The 16,502-nt window shown below is 54.4% G+C and overlaps 1 protein-coding gene across 1 annotated transcript; it reads right to left on the bottom strand.

Moving 5' to 3' along the window:
* Positions 1-4,220: 4,220 nt before the first annotated feature.
* LOC119618302 (SH3 domain and tetratricopeptide repeat-containing protein 1-like) lies at positions 4,221-16,068 on the bottom strand. Its single transcript, XM_073014293.1, has 6 exons — positions 13,110-16,068; positions 11,245-11,367; positions 5,933-6,162; positions 5,654-5,706; positions 5,433-5,501; positions 4,221-4,420 (listed from the first exon to the last, which is right to left on the bottom strand). Exons 1-6 carry the CDS (start codon positions 13,296-13,298, stop codon positions 4,221-4,223), a joined length of 864 nt encoding a protein of 287 aa, XP_072870394.1. The 5' UTR covers positions 13,299-16,068.
* Positions 16,069-16,502: the final 434 nt, after the last annotated feature.

The raw sequence follows: 16,502 nt of genomic DNA, 5'->3' as shown, positions 1-16,502 counted from the left end.
CCCCCCTTGGCTATTGGGAGCCATGGTGGTCTCACAGCCTATTTAGAATATTGTGAGTAGAATCGTCTCCTCCTCTGCAAATAATGAACTATTTCACTGACGGGTGTGCATCTTCAGTGCATTGCTCAGGAAACAATGGTATAATTATTTATTAAATATGAAGAATCAATTTTAATAATTATCAGTAATACTATCAATTAATATTTTACTATTAATATTGATGATGATTTTAAATAGATGATGGATGTCAGAAATTAATTTTTAATAATTATGTCATTTATTAATATTAATTGGTAATTTTTTTTGCCAGTATCCCTTAGTATTGATTTAAGTAACATTAATTGTTGATATCATATTTTATTATTAATAATGTTATTAATTATTAATGCTAATATTACAATTTTTAATCGGTATTAATATTTAGTATCTTTATTGTCATTATTAATGACAATGATTATTATTAATTTTATTATAGTTATTAATATTAATAATTAATGGACTTCTTCCTGATATCCGGTGTGGAGAAGTTGATTTTACTCCCAATATCGCAGAAAGTGTACATTCCTCTATGATGTTGTTCCTAATAACCAGAGGGTAGAGGATGACATAATTGAATCTACCACAGTGTTTTTACATCCTTTCGGTCCTTTTATTCCTTCTATCCAGGGTGCGAGAGGATGATATTACTCCCAGTATCACAAGGTGCGTGGACCTCCATTTTGATATTTTCCCTCACATCCAGTCGGGGAGAGGAAGATATTACTAATAGCCAGCCGGGGAGAGGAAGATATCATCCCCAATATCACAGGGATGTACATCCCCTTTTGATATTGTTCCTTATATCCTGGGATGGACAAGATAATACTAGTGGCAATATCGCAGGGGTTTTACACACCCACTCTGCTTTTGTTCCGAATAACATGATATGACTCTTAGTATCACGGGGGGGTACATCCTCCTGTGATAGTGTTTCTTATATTCAAAGGAAGAGAATATTACTCCCAATATCGCAGGGTTTGTACACATTTCCTGCGATATTGTTCCTAATATCCCGAAGAGGAGAGCATAATATTTCTCTCAATATCTCAGCGGGTGTACACCTCATTTCTAATATTTTTCATAATATCCAAGATGGGAGAGGATGATAAGACTCCCAACATGCCAAGAAGTGTACAGCCGCCTGTGATATAGTTCCTAACATCCAGGTGGGGATAGGAGGATATTATTGCCCATATCGCACAAGTTGTAAAACCCCTTCGATATTTAGCCTACGAACCTGAGGGAAGAGGATGATATTACTCCCAATATCGAAGAAGGTGTACACCCCCCCTGAGACACTGCACCCAATATCCACGTTGGGTGACGATGACATTATGCCCAATATAGCAAGGGATGTACACAATCCCTGGAATATTGTTCCTTATATCTAGAGTGGGAGAAGACGCTATTACTCCCAATAACGCAGGGGCTGTGGCTGTACACCCCTTCTGTGATATTATTCTTAGTATCTTAGGCAATAGAGGATGATACTACACCCAATATTGCAGGAGGAGTACACTCACCCAGTGATGTTGTTCTTAAGGTACTCCACCTCCCTCCACCAGGGATATCGTTTCTAATATCCAGGGGAAGAGAGGATAACATTATGCCCAATATTGCAGGGGAGTGTACACATCCTCTGTGATGTTGTTCCTAGTATCCAAAGGTACAGACGATGATGTTACTGGCCATATTGCAGGGGGTGTACACCCTTCTGTGATATCATTTTTGGCATTCAGTTGGGGAAAGGATAACATGAATCCCAGTATCTCTGACGGTGTACAGACCCGTGTGATGTAGTTCCTAATGTACAGGGGAAAGAGAAGAATATTGGTCTCAATATCGCAGGGGGTGTGACCACCCTGCCCCCTGTATGTTGTTCCTAATATGCAGCGGGGTGGAGGCTGATAGTGCTCCCAATATCCCAGAAGGTGCACACACACCTGTGATATAGTGCCTAATATCCAGCGGGAAAGAGGCTGATTTTACTTTCGATATCGCAGTGGGTGTACACCGCCCCCAACCCTGGGGTATCGTTCCTAATATCCAGGCAGGAAGAAGATGACATGACTGACAATATCGAAGGGGGTGGACAACTCTTCTGTGATATGGTTCCTGATATCCAGGGGGTGAATGGATGTTATTACTCCCAATAACGTAGGAACCGTACAGCCACCCTGGGATTTTGTCCTTAATAACCACAGGGGATAGGTGATATTACTACCAACATTGCAAGGGGTGTACACCCTCCTGTGATATTGTTTCTTATATCCAGGAAAGGAGAAGATGGTATTACCACCAATATTGAAGAGATATACAACCGCCATGGGATATTGTTCTAAAGATACAGGTTGAAAGAGGATGAGACTCCATCCAATATAACAAGGGGTGTACATCCCGCCTGTGATGTAAATCGTAAAACCTAGAAGAAGAGAGAATGACATTGCTTCCAAAAACACGGGGTGTACACCCACCCTGTGACATCGTTCCTGTCATCTAAAGATAGAGATGATGATATTACTCCCACCACCAGAGAAGGTACACACTCCCCTGTGATATTGTTCCTCATAACTTGGGGGAGAGCATGAGATTACTTCCAGTATGACAGTGGCTTGACACCCAGTCTGTGATATTGGTTCTGCACACCAACTCTGTGCCCCTCGTTTCCCATGCGTTCTCTCCACACTTTTGGAACCTCGGGGGAGGCTTTGTCTTTGGTTACAGATGAAGAGACGAAGGGTCTGAGAGGTTAAGCAAGTTTGTTACTGGAAAGTGGTTCCGATCCAGACCCCAAGAGAGGTTTCTTGGATCTCACAGAAGAAAGAATTCCGGGCGAGTCCATAAAGTGAAAGCAAGTTTATTAGGAAAGAAAAGGAATAAAAGCATGGCTACTCTGGCCGGGCGCAGCGGCTCACTCCTGGAATCCTATAACTTTGGGATGCCGAGGCAGGTGGATCACCTGACGTGAGAAGTTCGAGACCAGCCTGGTCCAACATGGCAAAACCCTGTCGCCACTAAAATACAAAAGATTAACTGGGCGTGGTGGCAGGTGTCTATAATCCCAGCTACTAGGAAGGCTGAGGCAGGAGAATCGCTTGAACCCAGGAGGTGGAGGTTGTAGTGAGCCAAGATCACGCCACTGCATTCCAGTTCGGCCAACAGAGCGAGACTCCATCTCAAAAAAAAAAAAAAGAAAAGAAAAGAAAAGAAAATAAAGAATGGCTGCTCCACAGGCAGAGAGGCACCAAAGGTCGCTGGTTGCCCATTTTCATGGTTATTTCTTGATCATATGCTAAACAAGGGTTGGACTATTCATGAGTGTTCTAGGAAAGGGGTGGGCAATTCCCAGAAATGAGAGTTTCTGTCCTCCCGTCTGAGACCATGTAGGGAAACCTCCAGATGTTGCCATGGCATCTGTAAACTGTCGCGGTGCTGGTGGGAGTGTCATGTAGTAGCTAATGCGTTATAATTAGCACATAATGAGCCGTGAGGACAATCAGAGGTCACTCTCGTGGCCATCTTGGGTTTGGTGGGCTTTGGCCGACTTTACTGCAACCCGCTTTATCAGGAAGGTCTTTATGACCTGTATCTTGTACCGACCTCCTATCTCATCCTGTGACTAAGAATACCCAGCCTCCTGGGAATGCGGCCCAGCAGGTCTCAGCCTCCCTTTACCCAGCCCCCATTCAAGATGGAGTCGCTCTGGTTCACGTGCCTCTGACAAGTTGGCCTGGGTTGAGTGTTCCCTAGTGTGTGGTTGTTGGAGCTGTTCCTAGGAGTAAGAGGTATTGTCAGTAGGAAACAGGCCTCTGTTAGCCCGGGGGCTGGCACTCTGCCCCATTATATCGGCCTCATTTTAGTGGTGACAAAACTGGGGCTCAGAGACATCAACTCCCTCATCCCGAACCCCCAGACTGTCAGTGGTGGGCTGGGGTTTGAATGTGGGGCTTGAAGACCCCTCATCTCCTCTGGTCCCCCAGACTCTGCTGCCCAAGAGGAACAGGATCCCAGGATCCAGGCCCCTCATGGCACCAGCCAGGGTGGGCGTAGATGGGGAGGCAGAGTTCCAAAGCCTCCCGGACTCTGAAGCAGGTCAGGGACAAAGAGCAACCCGGACCTACGGGCCCCACCCCGAGAAGAATGGCTGCAGGCCCGGCCCAGCGGGCAGGAGGTCTGTGTCCTCACTCAACGTGACGGCGCTTCCGGCTGCTCCAGCCAGGCCGTGCTGTCTTCACGTTTCCAATCATGCGGCCTCCCCTCCAATTCCCAAACCCAACCCACAGAGACAGCGATCTGGGGTCCACGTGAGGTTTGTCAGCAGCTCTGACCCGCTGCTTCCCGCCAGCCCCGCGGCCGGTTCTGGAAAGCTCTCTGCTGCCCCCTGGTGGGGAGGCTTAGGGTAGGGCTCTGGCTGCAAGCATGGGGTCCCAGAACCTCCTGGCTCTGTCACCTCTGCTGGGTGGAAAACCAACCCAGGACTGAACCAGTGACACCTGTGGCGCTCCCAGAACCTCCTGGCTCTGTCACCTCTGCTGGGTGGAAAACCAACCCAGGGCTGAAGCAGCAGATGGGTGCCTGATTCCTTATTATCAGAGCGCTGCCCACTGGCAAGTCTCTCTCCGGACCTCAGCTTCCCCTTCCATTAAACGAGGGGCTTGGGGGATACCAAGGAGGGGTAACTGCTTAGTGAGGATGGGAGGTTTCTTCTGGGGAGATGAATACATTTTGAAACTAGATGGTGTGGGTGGTTGCACAGCACTGTGAATGTACAAATGCCACCACATTATTTGCGTTGAAAGAGTTAATTGCATGCGATGTGAAAATCACCTCATTTAAAGTGTTTAAAAGAGGGGTCTGGGAGAGTGCAGTGTGACAATCACGTGGGACACCCACAGTCTCTGAACGTCAGTTTCCTTGCGTAAACTGGCAAAGAGACCGTGTGAACTGTATTCCCTGGGGCCAAGAGATTCCAAGAAAGAAAACCTGGGATTCCTGGGACTGGGATGAGGGCCGGGGTCCGGAAGGGGAGGGTGTGGGTGGGGACAGCTGGGGGGCAGCCCAGATAAGGCTTTCAATACAGGGTAGCAGCGTCTACACAGGCGAAGATCCCTGCATCTCACTTCCCGCAGGGCTGACCAGTGGCCAGAGGTGGGACTGGCCAGGCTCGGCCCAACCAAGTCTGGGAGCAAAGGACACTGAGTGAGGGATCCCCGGGGCCACCCTCACTGGCCTGCGGCTCTCCTGACACCACGAGAGAGGTCCAGGAGCTGACCTTGGGTCCTAATGGGGGACACCTTCCTGGCTGCAGGCTGGCAGGGTGGTGTGGTGGTCAGTGTACTGGGCTCTGCGTGTCTGCCTCTACCTGCTGTGTGACGGTGGGCCAGATACCTAACCTCTCTGTGCCTCTAGTTCTTCAATGGCGAACAGGGACACTAGCAGCTCCCACATCCGGGCACAGTGGCCTGAAGGTTAAAGGCAAGGGTGGCACGAGACCTACCGCAAGAACTCTGAGCAGGGAGAGCAGGGAGCTGCCCAGAGTTCAATCACCATCTCCACTCTGGCCGCCGAGGAAACCAAGGCTCATGGTGACCTGGCCCAGGTCTGTTGGACTCACGGTCCTTCTCATCCCCAAGATCAGAGGGCTGCCACCAGGGAAGCAGCTGTCCCCTAGACACAGCCCAGGAAGCACACAGGGAAGGATGCCATGGGGACTTCGGTATGTTTTTGCAAAAAAAAAAAAAAAAATTTATTGCTATTTGAACCCTGCTTTTATGCTTCCATTACCCAGAAAATGAGCTACGGGAGACACCAGGAGAGGCAGGAGATCATCCTCCTTGCACAAAACCCACTCCCCCTCAGATACTGTCCTCAGCGAGGGTGGCTGGAGACCAACCAGGGGGTCCACCCGCAGAGTGGCAGAGGAAGTAGGTTGACCCTGTGGACGCTGAGCTCTGTGGCGAAGGTCCTGGCCTTCTGGTAGAAGAAGAGCGACTTCTCGCAGTCCAGGAGGAAGTTGTGGGAGATGGTGGCTGGCCGCGTGTAGATCTTCAGCTGTGCCTTGTTGCCCAGGTCCACGGCGGCTGCCAGTGCCAGCTGGTAGTACCCGGCTGCATCAAACGGGTCCTGAAGGGGACAGGTCATGGTCAGCAAAAGGGGGACTCGGAGCCTGTCTTCCCAGAGGCCGTTCCTGTCTCCAGGTCATTCCACATGTCCATCCGATGCTGGCTCACCCCATGAGCCCCGAAGCCTGTGACACTGCTGTGGTCTCAGCTGCAGGAGGTGGGGATGACCCTGACACCCCCGGAAGCCTTCCTGACTGCCCCTACACCCCACTCACCCCAAGCCTCCTGCCCCAGTGCCACTCTCTCTGCAGGCAGTGGCTGCTTTCCCCATGGGCTGAGGTCAGGGCAGATCTTGCCTGCTCTGAGAGTTCCATGCAGGACCCGTGGCTCCAAGCCACAGCAGGGGCATGGTGTTGAGTGACCCAGGCTCCCCTCTGGCCCCTGTCCATGCTAACCATTTCCAGGCCCTCCACGGGCCAGGCCAGGTACAAAACCATCTCACAGGTGTCCTCTCTGGCAATGTTCCCTGAAATATTGACGGAGTGTGACTCCCCAGACATCCACTCCCATTTTCAATGCGTCTTTGGCTCAAACTCACCATCCCTGGGTTGGGATGCCATCTCCCAGACCTCCTCCTTGACCCTCCCATCCCCCACCCGGCTTCTCCCCAGGCACCTCCTCCACATGGGGTCACCCAAAGGACCTCTCTAAGACCCATGCCTGGCCTGTCCCTCTTTACCATCTCAAGATGGCTCCCAGGGCCAATGACAAAGTCCAACATGCAGCAGTCCATTCCTTCACTGCCCCGCCCCACACACGGAGCAGGGGCGTGAGAAGGCCCCGAGTCACTGCCACTGCTCATCCAATGCCCCCTGGCCCAACCGAACACTGGACTCTGTGCTGGGTGCATGGTTGAGCCTAACGTCCTTGCTTCCAGTCTGAGGGTCCTGGGAGTGAACACTGACCACGCAGGGTGGCCCGGGCTGTGGTAGAGGGAAGCCCAGACTCAGCCGGGGGTGGAAGGCAAAGGCTTCCTGAAGGGGTGGGGGCTTCCCAACTAAACAGGAAGGAGCCAGCCAATACATATGTCTCTGCGTGTGCCTGTGCATGTGAATGTGCGTGTTTGTGTTCCTGTGCGTGCATGTCCCTGTGTGTGTGCCTGTGTGCATGCCTGTGTGTGCATGTCTGCGTGCGCATGTCTGTGCGTGTGCGCCTGTGTGTGCCTGTGCCTGTGCCTGTGTGCATTTGCGTGTGCATTTCCATGTGCCTGTAGTGTGTGCAGCAGCTAGTGAGTGACAGCGTGAGCCAGTAAACACCTAATCCACACTATTCCAGGGCTCACTCTCATGTGTAGACTAAAGGGGACCCCATTTTAGAGGCAATTGGCAAAGATGCCCATTTACCCCTGCTTCTCTGCCAGCCTTCCAGGTCCCATCCAGCCTGGCTTTTTCTCCCACTCCTCTGGGCCCTGGGTCCAGAGCCTCCTATACAAGGAGCAGGGTGTAGCCTTGGAAAGACAGCCGCCCTTGGGGAATTCCAAGGGGGCCTCCCTGTGGGAAGCTGGCCTGCACTGACAGCATAGTCACGATGAGGCCCAGAGGGCTGTGCATGGGAAGGAGGGCTGTGCATGGGAAGGAGGGCTGTGCATGGGAAGGAGGGCTGTGCATGGGAAGGAAGGCTGTGCATGGGAAGGAAGGCTGTGCATGGGAAGGAGGGCTGTGCATGGGAAGGAGGGTTGTGCATGGGAAGGAGGGCTGTGCATGGGAAGGAGGGCTGTGCATGGGAAGGAGGGTTGTGCATGGGAAGGAGGGCTGTGCATGGGAAGGAAGGCTGTGCATGGGAAGGAGGGCTGTGCATGGGAAGGAGGTGAAGGAGGCCTCTGTCCCTCGACCCCAACCATGGACTTTGGCCTCTCAGGTATTACTTGGCGCTTTCCTTTCTCCTGGACAGGCGGAGTGGGCGGCAGGCTTGACCAAGACAGATAAAGGCCTCTTCTGGGAGGTCCGTCCCCCTGGGTCTCAGTCGAGCCCCTTAGCGGTGAGCAGCGTCCCCCTGGGCCTGATACTTGGCACCTCCCTATCTGGCTGGGACTTGGGAGGCCACAGAAACCACGTCTGACCACCAGGTGTCGCCAGTACTGGGTGGGGGCCTCCCGGGCAGCCCCAGGCCTGCGGTGGAGTATACGGGGCAGGGTCTTAGGGCTGCCCCAGCTCCTCATGTTGTTCTAAGGCCCCCAAGATCTCGGCCCCTGGACTGGAGTGCCCTGGCACCTCAGCCCGTAAGGAGCACTGACACGAGGCTGGTGTGATGCTAAGGAGGGGCGGTGCCCGCTGGGCAGATGGGTGGAGACACCACAGATCTCAGTCCGCCAATCCCAGCTCTCCACCCCTGCAGGGCTGGGGGCAGAGGGAGCACAGCACCTCCCCTCGAGACACACCCGACCTAACAAGGCCTCAGCCTGGCTGGCTGGGGCCCCGCCCCACTGCACCTGCCCTGAGCTGGGGTTTCCCTGTCTGTGAACCCAATGGTAAGACACTGGTACCACCCCACCCTTCCTGGGTGATGTGAAGATTCAAGGTGTCTCGGGACTCCAGGAAGGAGTTGCTCAGTGCAGGCTGGCACCCTGGGCAGGCTTCCTAGAGGAGGCGCCAGGATTTCGGTTGGATCTTGCAACGTGGATTCAATGTGAGGATGATGCCGTCCTCTGAAATGTCACTCTCCCGACCCTGTTTTCTTTGTTAAATTCACCTTGACACTTGACTGTCAAGACTCAGCTTTGGTGTCACCTCCTCCAGGAGGGCCCCCTGACTACAATCCCCCTTCTTTACCCAGAGGCCACCATTACCCACTCATGTGTCAGCCTCCCTGGCTGAGACTGAGTTCTTGAGGGTGGGGCCTGGCCATCTGGGGAGCTGGGTTTTACCTGCTAACCTTGCCGGCTCCTCCAGCTGGGTGTAGAGCTCCAGGGAGGCCACTGGGCCATTCCTAAGAAAGGCTGGAACCCAGGCCTCTGGGGTCCGGGTGGAGATCCCACTCCAAGGGGGCTGGGAACACCCCGAGCCCTGCCCCTCCCACCCACCTTCAGGTCGTAGAAGATGATGTCACGGAGCACCAGGTACACCTTCACGTAGTAGAGGGTCTCCTCGTTGAACTCCAGCGGCGAGTTACAGAGCTAAATGGCCTTGAGGTAGAAGTGCTCCGCCAGCTTGCCATGGCCCAGCCGGTGGTGCAGGGCGGCCAGCCGGTGGTGCAGGGCGGCCAGCCGGTGGTGCAGGGCGGCCAGCCGGTGGTAGGCCACGCGCTCGTTCAGCCGGTCCCCTGGGGTGCAGGCCAAAGGGGCAGGTGTGAGGATGTGGCTCCCTGGGACAGGGAGGGCACATGCCCCTCAGGAGCAGGTATACAGATCCCAGGCAGCACACCTGGCTTGTCTCCAGGCACCTGTGGTCACCTGGGCAGCTCTGGCCGTTCCCTTCCAGGTTCCCAGACTCACTTTCCCATCTGCAAAGCAGAACTAGTAAGGCCTGCCCCTGTCTACTGAGAGGCTTTGGCAAAGTCGGACTTGGATGGCCCAGCTCTGTGTCTACACATAGCCACCTGCCTTTGCTCACTGGTTTTAACCAGGGGAGCCCAAAAGCCATGCAGTCCAGGTGCTCCCGGGCTCCCCGGCTCCAGGCAACCCACAGACGTGACATCCGACTCCTCCTGGGTGTGTCATGATCAGAGCCCCCTACCTTGGGGAGTCAGCTGCACACCTACTGTGTACTGGGCCACGGGGCACAAGGCCCTGGGGCATGTGGCCTGCCTAGGGTTCCCTGTCTCTGGAGGGGGACAGACGACCCTGGCACAGCACCAGGGGATGCCCGGCCTTAAGGGGCAGACTGCTGGAAGGGGAACTGGGATTTTATCAGCCAGAGAGTCGTGTGGTTGATGAGGGTGGGAAGGGCACAAGAGAAAGGGAATGTGCCACTCAGCCTGGCACATACAGGGACCAACGAGATGCCTGGCATGTCTGGAAGGCAGAGGGCACACTGGGCGGCCCCTGTGGTCAGCAGCGGGAACAGGCAGAGGAAGCAGAGCTCAGTCAGGCAGGGAACTCTGCACTGCGTGAGAGACCTCGGGCTGTGCCCCACAGACGGACGGGGAAGCCAGTTGGGCAGATCTGCCTGCCTGGACAGGAGACCAGGAAAATCCAGCAGCTGTTTCAGCTCCTGCCCTGCAGACCTGGAGGCTGGGCTCTGGCAAAGTGTGGGTCCTGGCAGGGCGGGGGCTCAGGGGACTTGCCCAGAGTGATCCTGAGTGCTAGGGCCATGTAGGCAAACTCCAAGTCTTCCTGGGGCTCCTCCAGTGTGGCCAGCAGTGACACCAGCTTGTTGCACAGCTGTAGCTGCAGCTCCACCTTGCGGTTGTCCGTAGTCACTGCCGGGGCAGGGCCCGGTCCTACCACACAGGCAGGTGGGGTCAGTTTTTTCGCAGCACCCACCTTGCCCAGCGCCCTCCTCAGAGCTCAAACACGTGCTTGGAGCTTCCCACACCCCAGCTATCCCTGCACCTCGACACAGCTCTGTGCTCTGGGATAACACACAGTTCAGACATCCAAGTTGGGGGCTGAAGAGTCACCTGAGGCCCATCCAGCTACACCCGATAGCCTCAGACCAGCCTCTCCCACCTGGGCACCGGAGGTCTGACTGGGGGGAGCCAGCACTCCTCTCTGCTCTAAAAACACCACATTGATCTGTGCCCAGGGCTGAGCCACACCGTGAGCTCAGAGGAAGGGAGAAGCCGTCCCACTTCGGGGTGCATGCAGACCTGGGCCTCCCACTGATATGCTGTGTGGCCTTTGACATGTCCCTGTGCCTCTCTGAGCCTCAGTTTCCTCATCTGGAAGATGGGGACAGGACTTCCCACTCATGGTTGCTTGAGGTCATCAGGTACAAGGGTAGAGCCATTGTCACGTCCAGGCCCCGAGCGTTTGTCCCAGGCAGGGGCATGGTCAATATCATTCCCGGTGAGACCACTTGGAAACTCATCATGTGCATGGGTGGCCCTGCCTCCATTTGGGAGGCCTCTACCCTGCCACACCTGTGTCTCGGCCCTCCAGGTGCCCCACTGAGGCCCACCCACATCAGCCCACAGGCCAGCTCACCCAGTAGAAGGACATGCCTTCCTCCCGCTCCCAGGCCCCATTGAAGAAGATGTCTCCAGCTGCCTCAAACAGCTCCAGCCCCAGGTTGAGGTTGCCTGTGTACAGGTCCACATTCTGTGCCACCTGAAAGGAGACAGAAGTTCCCTCAAGACCCACACCTAGCGAGGTGGCTACGCGCACCTTTGCCAGGCTCCTTCCCCTCACACACTACAGGTACACTTGAGCATTTTTCAGACCCTGTGCATGAGGGCTGCCCCCACCACTGCCATGAGGACAATGAACTGATGCTCCTGAGTGCCAGGAGGTGACTGAGCAGCTGCAGCCCAGGAGCCCGACACCTGTGAATCCTACCACCAGGGCTAGCCCTAGCCCACTCCCCCTGCACTCAAACCAGTCTCCGTGGCCCCCAGATTGCTGGGAGCCCAGCCTCTGGCTCCTTTCTGCGTTGTCACATGCCTGCCACATCAGCAGTGTTTCAGTGTTTGTGGGTGGGCCTGGTCCCCTCTTGGCCATGAGCTCTTGATCCCTCTCCTCAGCTCAAGGAGGTGTGCAGCAGGTGCTCAATAATGAAAGCTTCACCAGGCTCGTGGACTTCACAATTTGTTCCAGATCACACTGTGTTTGGGAAAGCCTCTGAAAACAGCCACTGTGATAGATTCCTTTTGTAAGGAGATGTGCCACGTGTCGCTTGGAGCAAGTTCTTCTGTGTGTTAACTGAGTGGTCACATTATTTGAGCATGTACTGTATACCAGCAAGTGCTGTGCACTGTGAGGGGCCGTGCCTCTGCCCTCAGGGAGAAGATGCTGGCCACCGGGGGAGGATGTGAGGGAACCAGTTGGAGGGAGGGAAAAGGCACACAACAGGTGCTCAGCAGTGGCTTAGGAATGAGTGGATGGATGGATGAATGGATGAGGAGATGTAGACACATGGATGGATGGATGGGTGTGTGGATAGATTAATGCTGGGATGGATGGACGGACGGGTGGATGGATGGACGGACGGGTGGGTGGGTGGATGGGTGGATGGATGGGTGGGTGGAATGATGTGTGTATGTCTGGATGTATGTATGCGTGGGTAGATAATGTATGGATGGGTGGAGGGTAGATGATGTATGTACATGGGGATGGATAGATGGTGGATAGACGAATGTATGGATAAACAAATGGACAGATAGATGAATGGAGGGATGCATTAATAGGTAGATTGGTGGGTGGGTGGATGGATGAATGATTGATGGATGGACGAACGGTGAATGGATGGATGGGTGAGAGGATGGATGAATGGAAGGATCAATAGGTAGATGGATGATGGAAGGATGGATGATGGATGGATGAACAGGTGAATGGATGGATGATGGACAGATGAATGGAACAACAAGTGGATGGATGAAGGATGGATGAATGGATGGATGGATGGATGGATGGATGGATGGACAGATGAATGGAAGGATGGATGGATGGATAGATGGATGAATCATGGATGGATGGAAGGATGAACAGGTGGATGGATGGTTGATAGAAGGATGAATGGATGGATGGATGGATGAACGGGTGAATGGATGGATGATAAAAGGACGGATGGATGAATGGACAGAAGGATGGATGATGGCTAGAAGGATGAACAGGTAAATGGATGGATGATGGAAGGATGAACGGACAAACAGATGGATGAATGGTGGCTGAATGAATGGATGATAAAGGGATGGATGGATGAACAGGTGAATGGATGGATGGATGGAAGGATGAACAGGCGAGTGGATGGATGGAAGAATGAACAGATAAATAGGTGATGGAAGGATGAATGGATGGGTGGATGGACAGAGAGTGAATAGCACAGGGTTCCTCCTGCATCCCTTGCCACTCACCTGGATGTACAGGTCCACCAGCTCGCTCTGCCGCAGGATGTAATAGATCTTCCCTGCTTGCAGCCAGGCATGTGCCTCCTTCTCTTTCCTCTGGAGGTCAATGAAAATCCCCAGACTTCGTTTGGTGTAGTCCAGAGAGGATTTGTAGGCCCTGGAATCAGACACAGGTGTCAGAACAAGGGCTCTCATCCTCCTGGAACCAGTCTGCCTCCTCCCGTGGGTCTGGTGACAGATGAATCTGGCATGTGGGGACTGGGAACGGCCCTCTTGTGTGTGCAGTGTTCTGCCTTTCCCAGGCTGCTGGGAGGGCCAGGGTGAACACACACGGCATGGAAAAGATGAAGGACATCCTTCTGAGGGAATCGAGCATCATGCCGCCCTGTGGCAGGAGGAGTGTGCTAGTCCATCTCCCCTGCCTCCCAGACATGGCCGGTGTCTTCTCCAGACGCACCAGGAGCCGTTAGTGTTCAGAGGCCATCTAGGCTGATGGTTCTCAAGGTGTGCAGGCATCACAGTCACCCGGAGGCCTGTCCTTATAGCTTGCTGGCCCTGCCCCCAGAGCTTCCGGCTCCACCGGCCTGGGGCAGGCCCTAGAACTCCCACTTGCCACAAACTCCTAGGTGACATGGATGCTGCTCTACTGGTCCAGGGACTACACTTTGAGAAGCATGGCTCTAGCACACTGGCCCATTTTCCTTCTGTGAACCTGAGGTCAAGACCGGACTCAGTCTCCCAGGTCCCTGTGGAATCTGGCGGCTCCTCTGCTCTCTCAGTAAGTCCAACACTCAAGGGGCTGTGACTGCAGCAATGTCACTGGGCCCTATGGGTGGGGTGGCCAGGGCCATGGTTACCCCACCAGGTCAGGATGCTTGGAGGAAGCTGACTAGGCCAAATATGGGATGTGAGACCTTGAAACCCTGCCCCAGAGAAGCAGGTGACACAACTGGCTCTGTCTTCTGTGGGAGAGAAGCCACAGGTGGCTACTGTGGTCACATTTAAGGGGACAGATGAAGGCCAGGAGTGAAGATTCGGGGCAGGCACAGGTAAGATGACAAAAGCCACCATAGTAGGAAGAACAGCCCAGAGTGCACGTACTGCCTCTGCTGGGGTTGAGATGACCTTTGACCCAACAAGGGAGGCTCAAGCTGGGACTCACGGGCCAGCAGCAGCCCTGGGATGACCCCAGGCCGGCCAGCTCAAAGCATCTGATGCCAAAGCACCAAATGATCAAAAGGAGAGGGGCTGCTGGGCCCTGGGCCAGCTTCCCTGTGCCCCTCTCCCTGCCCGTCCCCACCTCCACCACTGCAAAGCCAGCCCTTACCGCTCCATGCCCAGGGACAGGTAGACCTGACTGAAGGTCTCCAGGAGCTGCCCCTCCAGCACCTTGTCGGCCACCTTGCAGGCCAGGGAGAGCTGGAGATCGTGGTAGATGACGTACTGGGCCTCGCTGGGCATGACGGTGGCTGTAGAAGTAGCACAGTCACTGGACGGCCCGCAGTTGGTCTGGGCAGAAGGCAAAATGGAAGACGTTAGTCTCCCAGCATCGAAGTGAGGCTGGCTGTGCTCGGAGGCCCCTGCTTGCCTCCTTCACTCCTCTGTGAGCCTGGGCTCCATAGGCGGGCCGCCTGAGCACAGACAGGCTATGCACCTGCGCCAGGGCAGACGCTGAGCACACTGTGACATGGGCACATCTTGGTGCAGATGCTCATGGTACAGGCCGGCCTTCTTTACAACTCCCAGGGCCGAGGTTGTGGATGGACACAGAGTGAACAGCAGGGGCTCGGCCCCTGCACCAGGCCATCTATTTCTGCTTCACAAAGACCCTCTGGCCAGGACCAGGGCTGCCTTCAGCCTGAGCTGATGAGGCCAGGGGCACAAGTGGCCCCTGTCGCAGATAGAACCCTGAGAGAGCAAAGCCAAGCGTCATGTCTGCCACACACGGCATCATGTTGGGGGAATGGGATTCAAAGCCGGCCCCTGGCGTTCCCACACATGCTTCTCTCATGCAACCAGGCTCCCAAGCCACAGGCTCACTGGCCTCTCCCAAAGCCTGATTTTCTAGTGTCAGAAACATTCCGGAGATTAACATAGGAAACCAGGTACGCCGAATGGACATCTGTCACACACGCCACCCAACAACAGCCGAATACACAGTCCTCTCGAGCACCCATGGGACATTGCCCATGACAGACCATGTGCCAGGCCACAAAATGAGCCTCAGTGAATGGAGAAGGACTCAGACCAAAGCAGAGGTGTTCTTCAGCTGTACTGGCACAAAACTGGAAATCGACAGTGAAGAAAGTGTGGGAAATTCAAAAATATGTGAAAACTACACACTCCTAAACAACCAGTGAGTCAAAGAGACCATCAGGGAAACCGAAAACTAATTTGAGAAGAATGCAAACAAATGCACAGCCCCGGCCAGTGCGGTGGCTCACGCCTCTCATCCCAGCACTGTGGGAGGCCGAGGCGCGAGGATCGCTTGAGTCCAGGAGTTTGAGATCAGCCCAGGAAACATGGTGAAATCCCGTCTCTATATTAAAAAAAAAAAATACGGCTTGGCGGAGCAAGATGGCCGAATAGGAACAGCTCCAGTCTCCAACTCCCAGCGCGAGCGACACAGAAGACCGGCGATTTCTGCATTTTCAACTGAGGTACTGGGTTCATCTCACTGGGGAGTGCCAGACGATCGGTGCGGGTCAGCTGCTGCAGCCCGACCAGCGAGAGCTGAAGCAGGGCGAGGCATTGCCTCACCTGGAAAGCGCAAGGGGGAAGGGAATCCCTTTTCCTAGCCAGGGGAACTGAGACACACAACACCTGGAAAATCGGGTAACTCCCACCCCAATACTGCGCTTTAAGCAGACAGGCACACCAGGAGATCATATCCCACACCTGGCCGGGAGTGGCCCACACCCACGGAGCCTCCCTCATTGCTAGCACAGCAGTCTGTGATCTACCGGCAAGGCAGCAGCGAGGCTGGGGGAGGGGCGCCCGCCATTGCTGAGGCTTAAGTAGGTAAACAAAGCTGCTGGGAAGCTCGAACTGGGTGGAGCTCACAGCAGCTCAAGGAAACCTGCCTGTCTCTGTAGACTCCACCTCTGGGGACAGGGCACAGTAAATAATAACAAACGCAGCAGCTCTGCAGACGCAAACGACTCTGTCTGACAGCTTTGAAGAGAGCAGTGGATCTCCCAACACGGAGGTTGAGATCTGAGAAGGGACAGACTCCCTGCTCAAGTGGGTCCCTGACCCCTGAGTAGCCTAACTGGGAGACATCCCCCACTAGGGCAGTCTGACACCCCACACCTCACAGGGTGGAGTACACCCCTGAGAGGAAGATTCCAAAGCAAGAATCAGACAGGTACACTCGCTGTTCAGAAATATTCTATCTTC

Source organism: Chlorocebus sabaeus, unplaced genomic scaffold, assembly GCF_047675955.1.
Source record: "Chlorocebus sabaeus isolate Y175 unplaced genomic scaffold, mChlSab1.0.hap1 unalloc_scaffold_601, whole genome shotgun sequence".
In the NCBI taxonomy this organism is placed as follows: Eukaryota; Metazoa; Chordata; class Mammalia; order Primates; family Cercopithecidae; genus Chlorocebus; species Chlorocebus sabaeus.
Note: the sequence above shows the minus strand (reverse complement) of the source record. Positions and strands in the feature narration are given on the sequence as shown.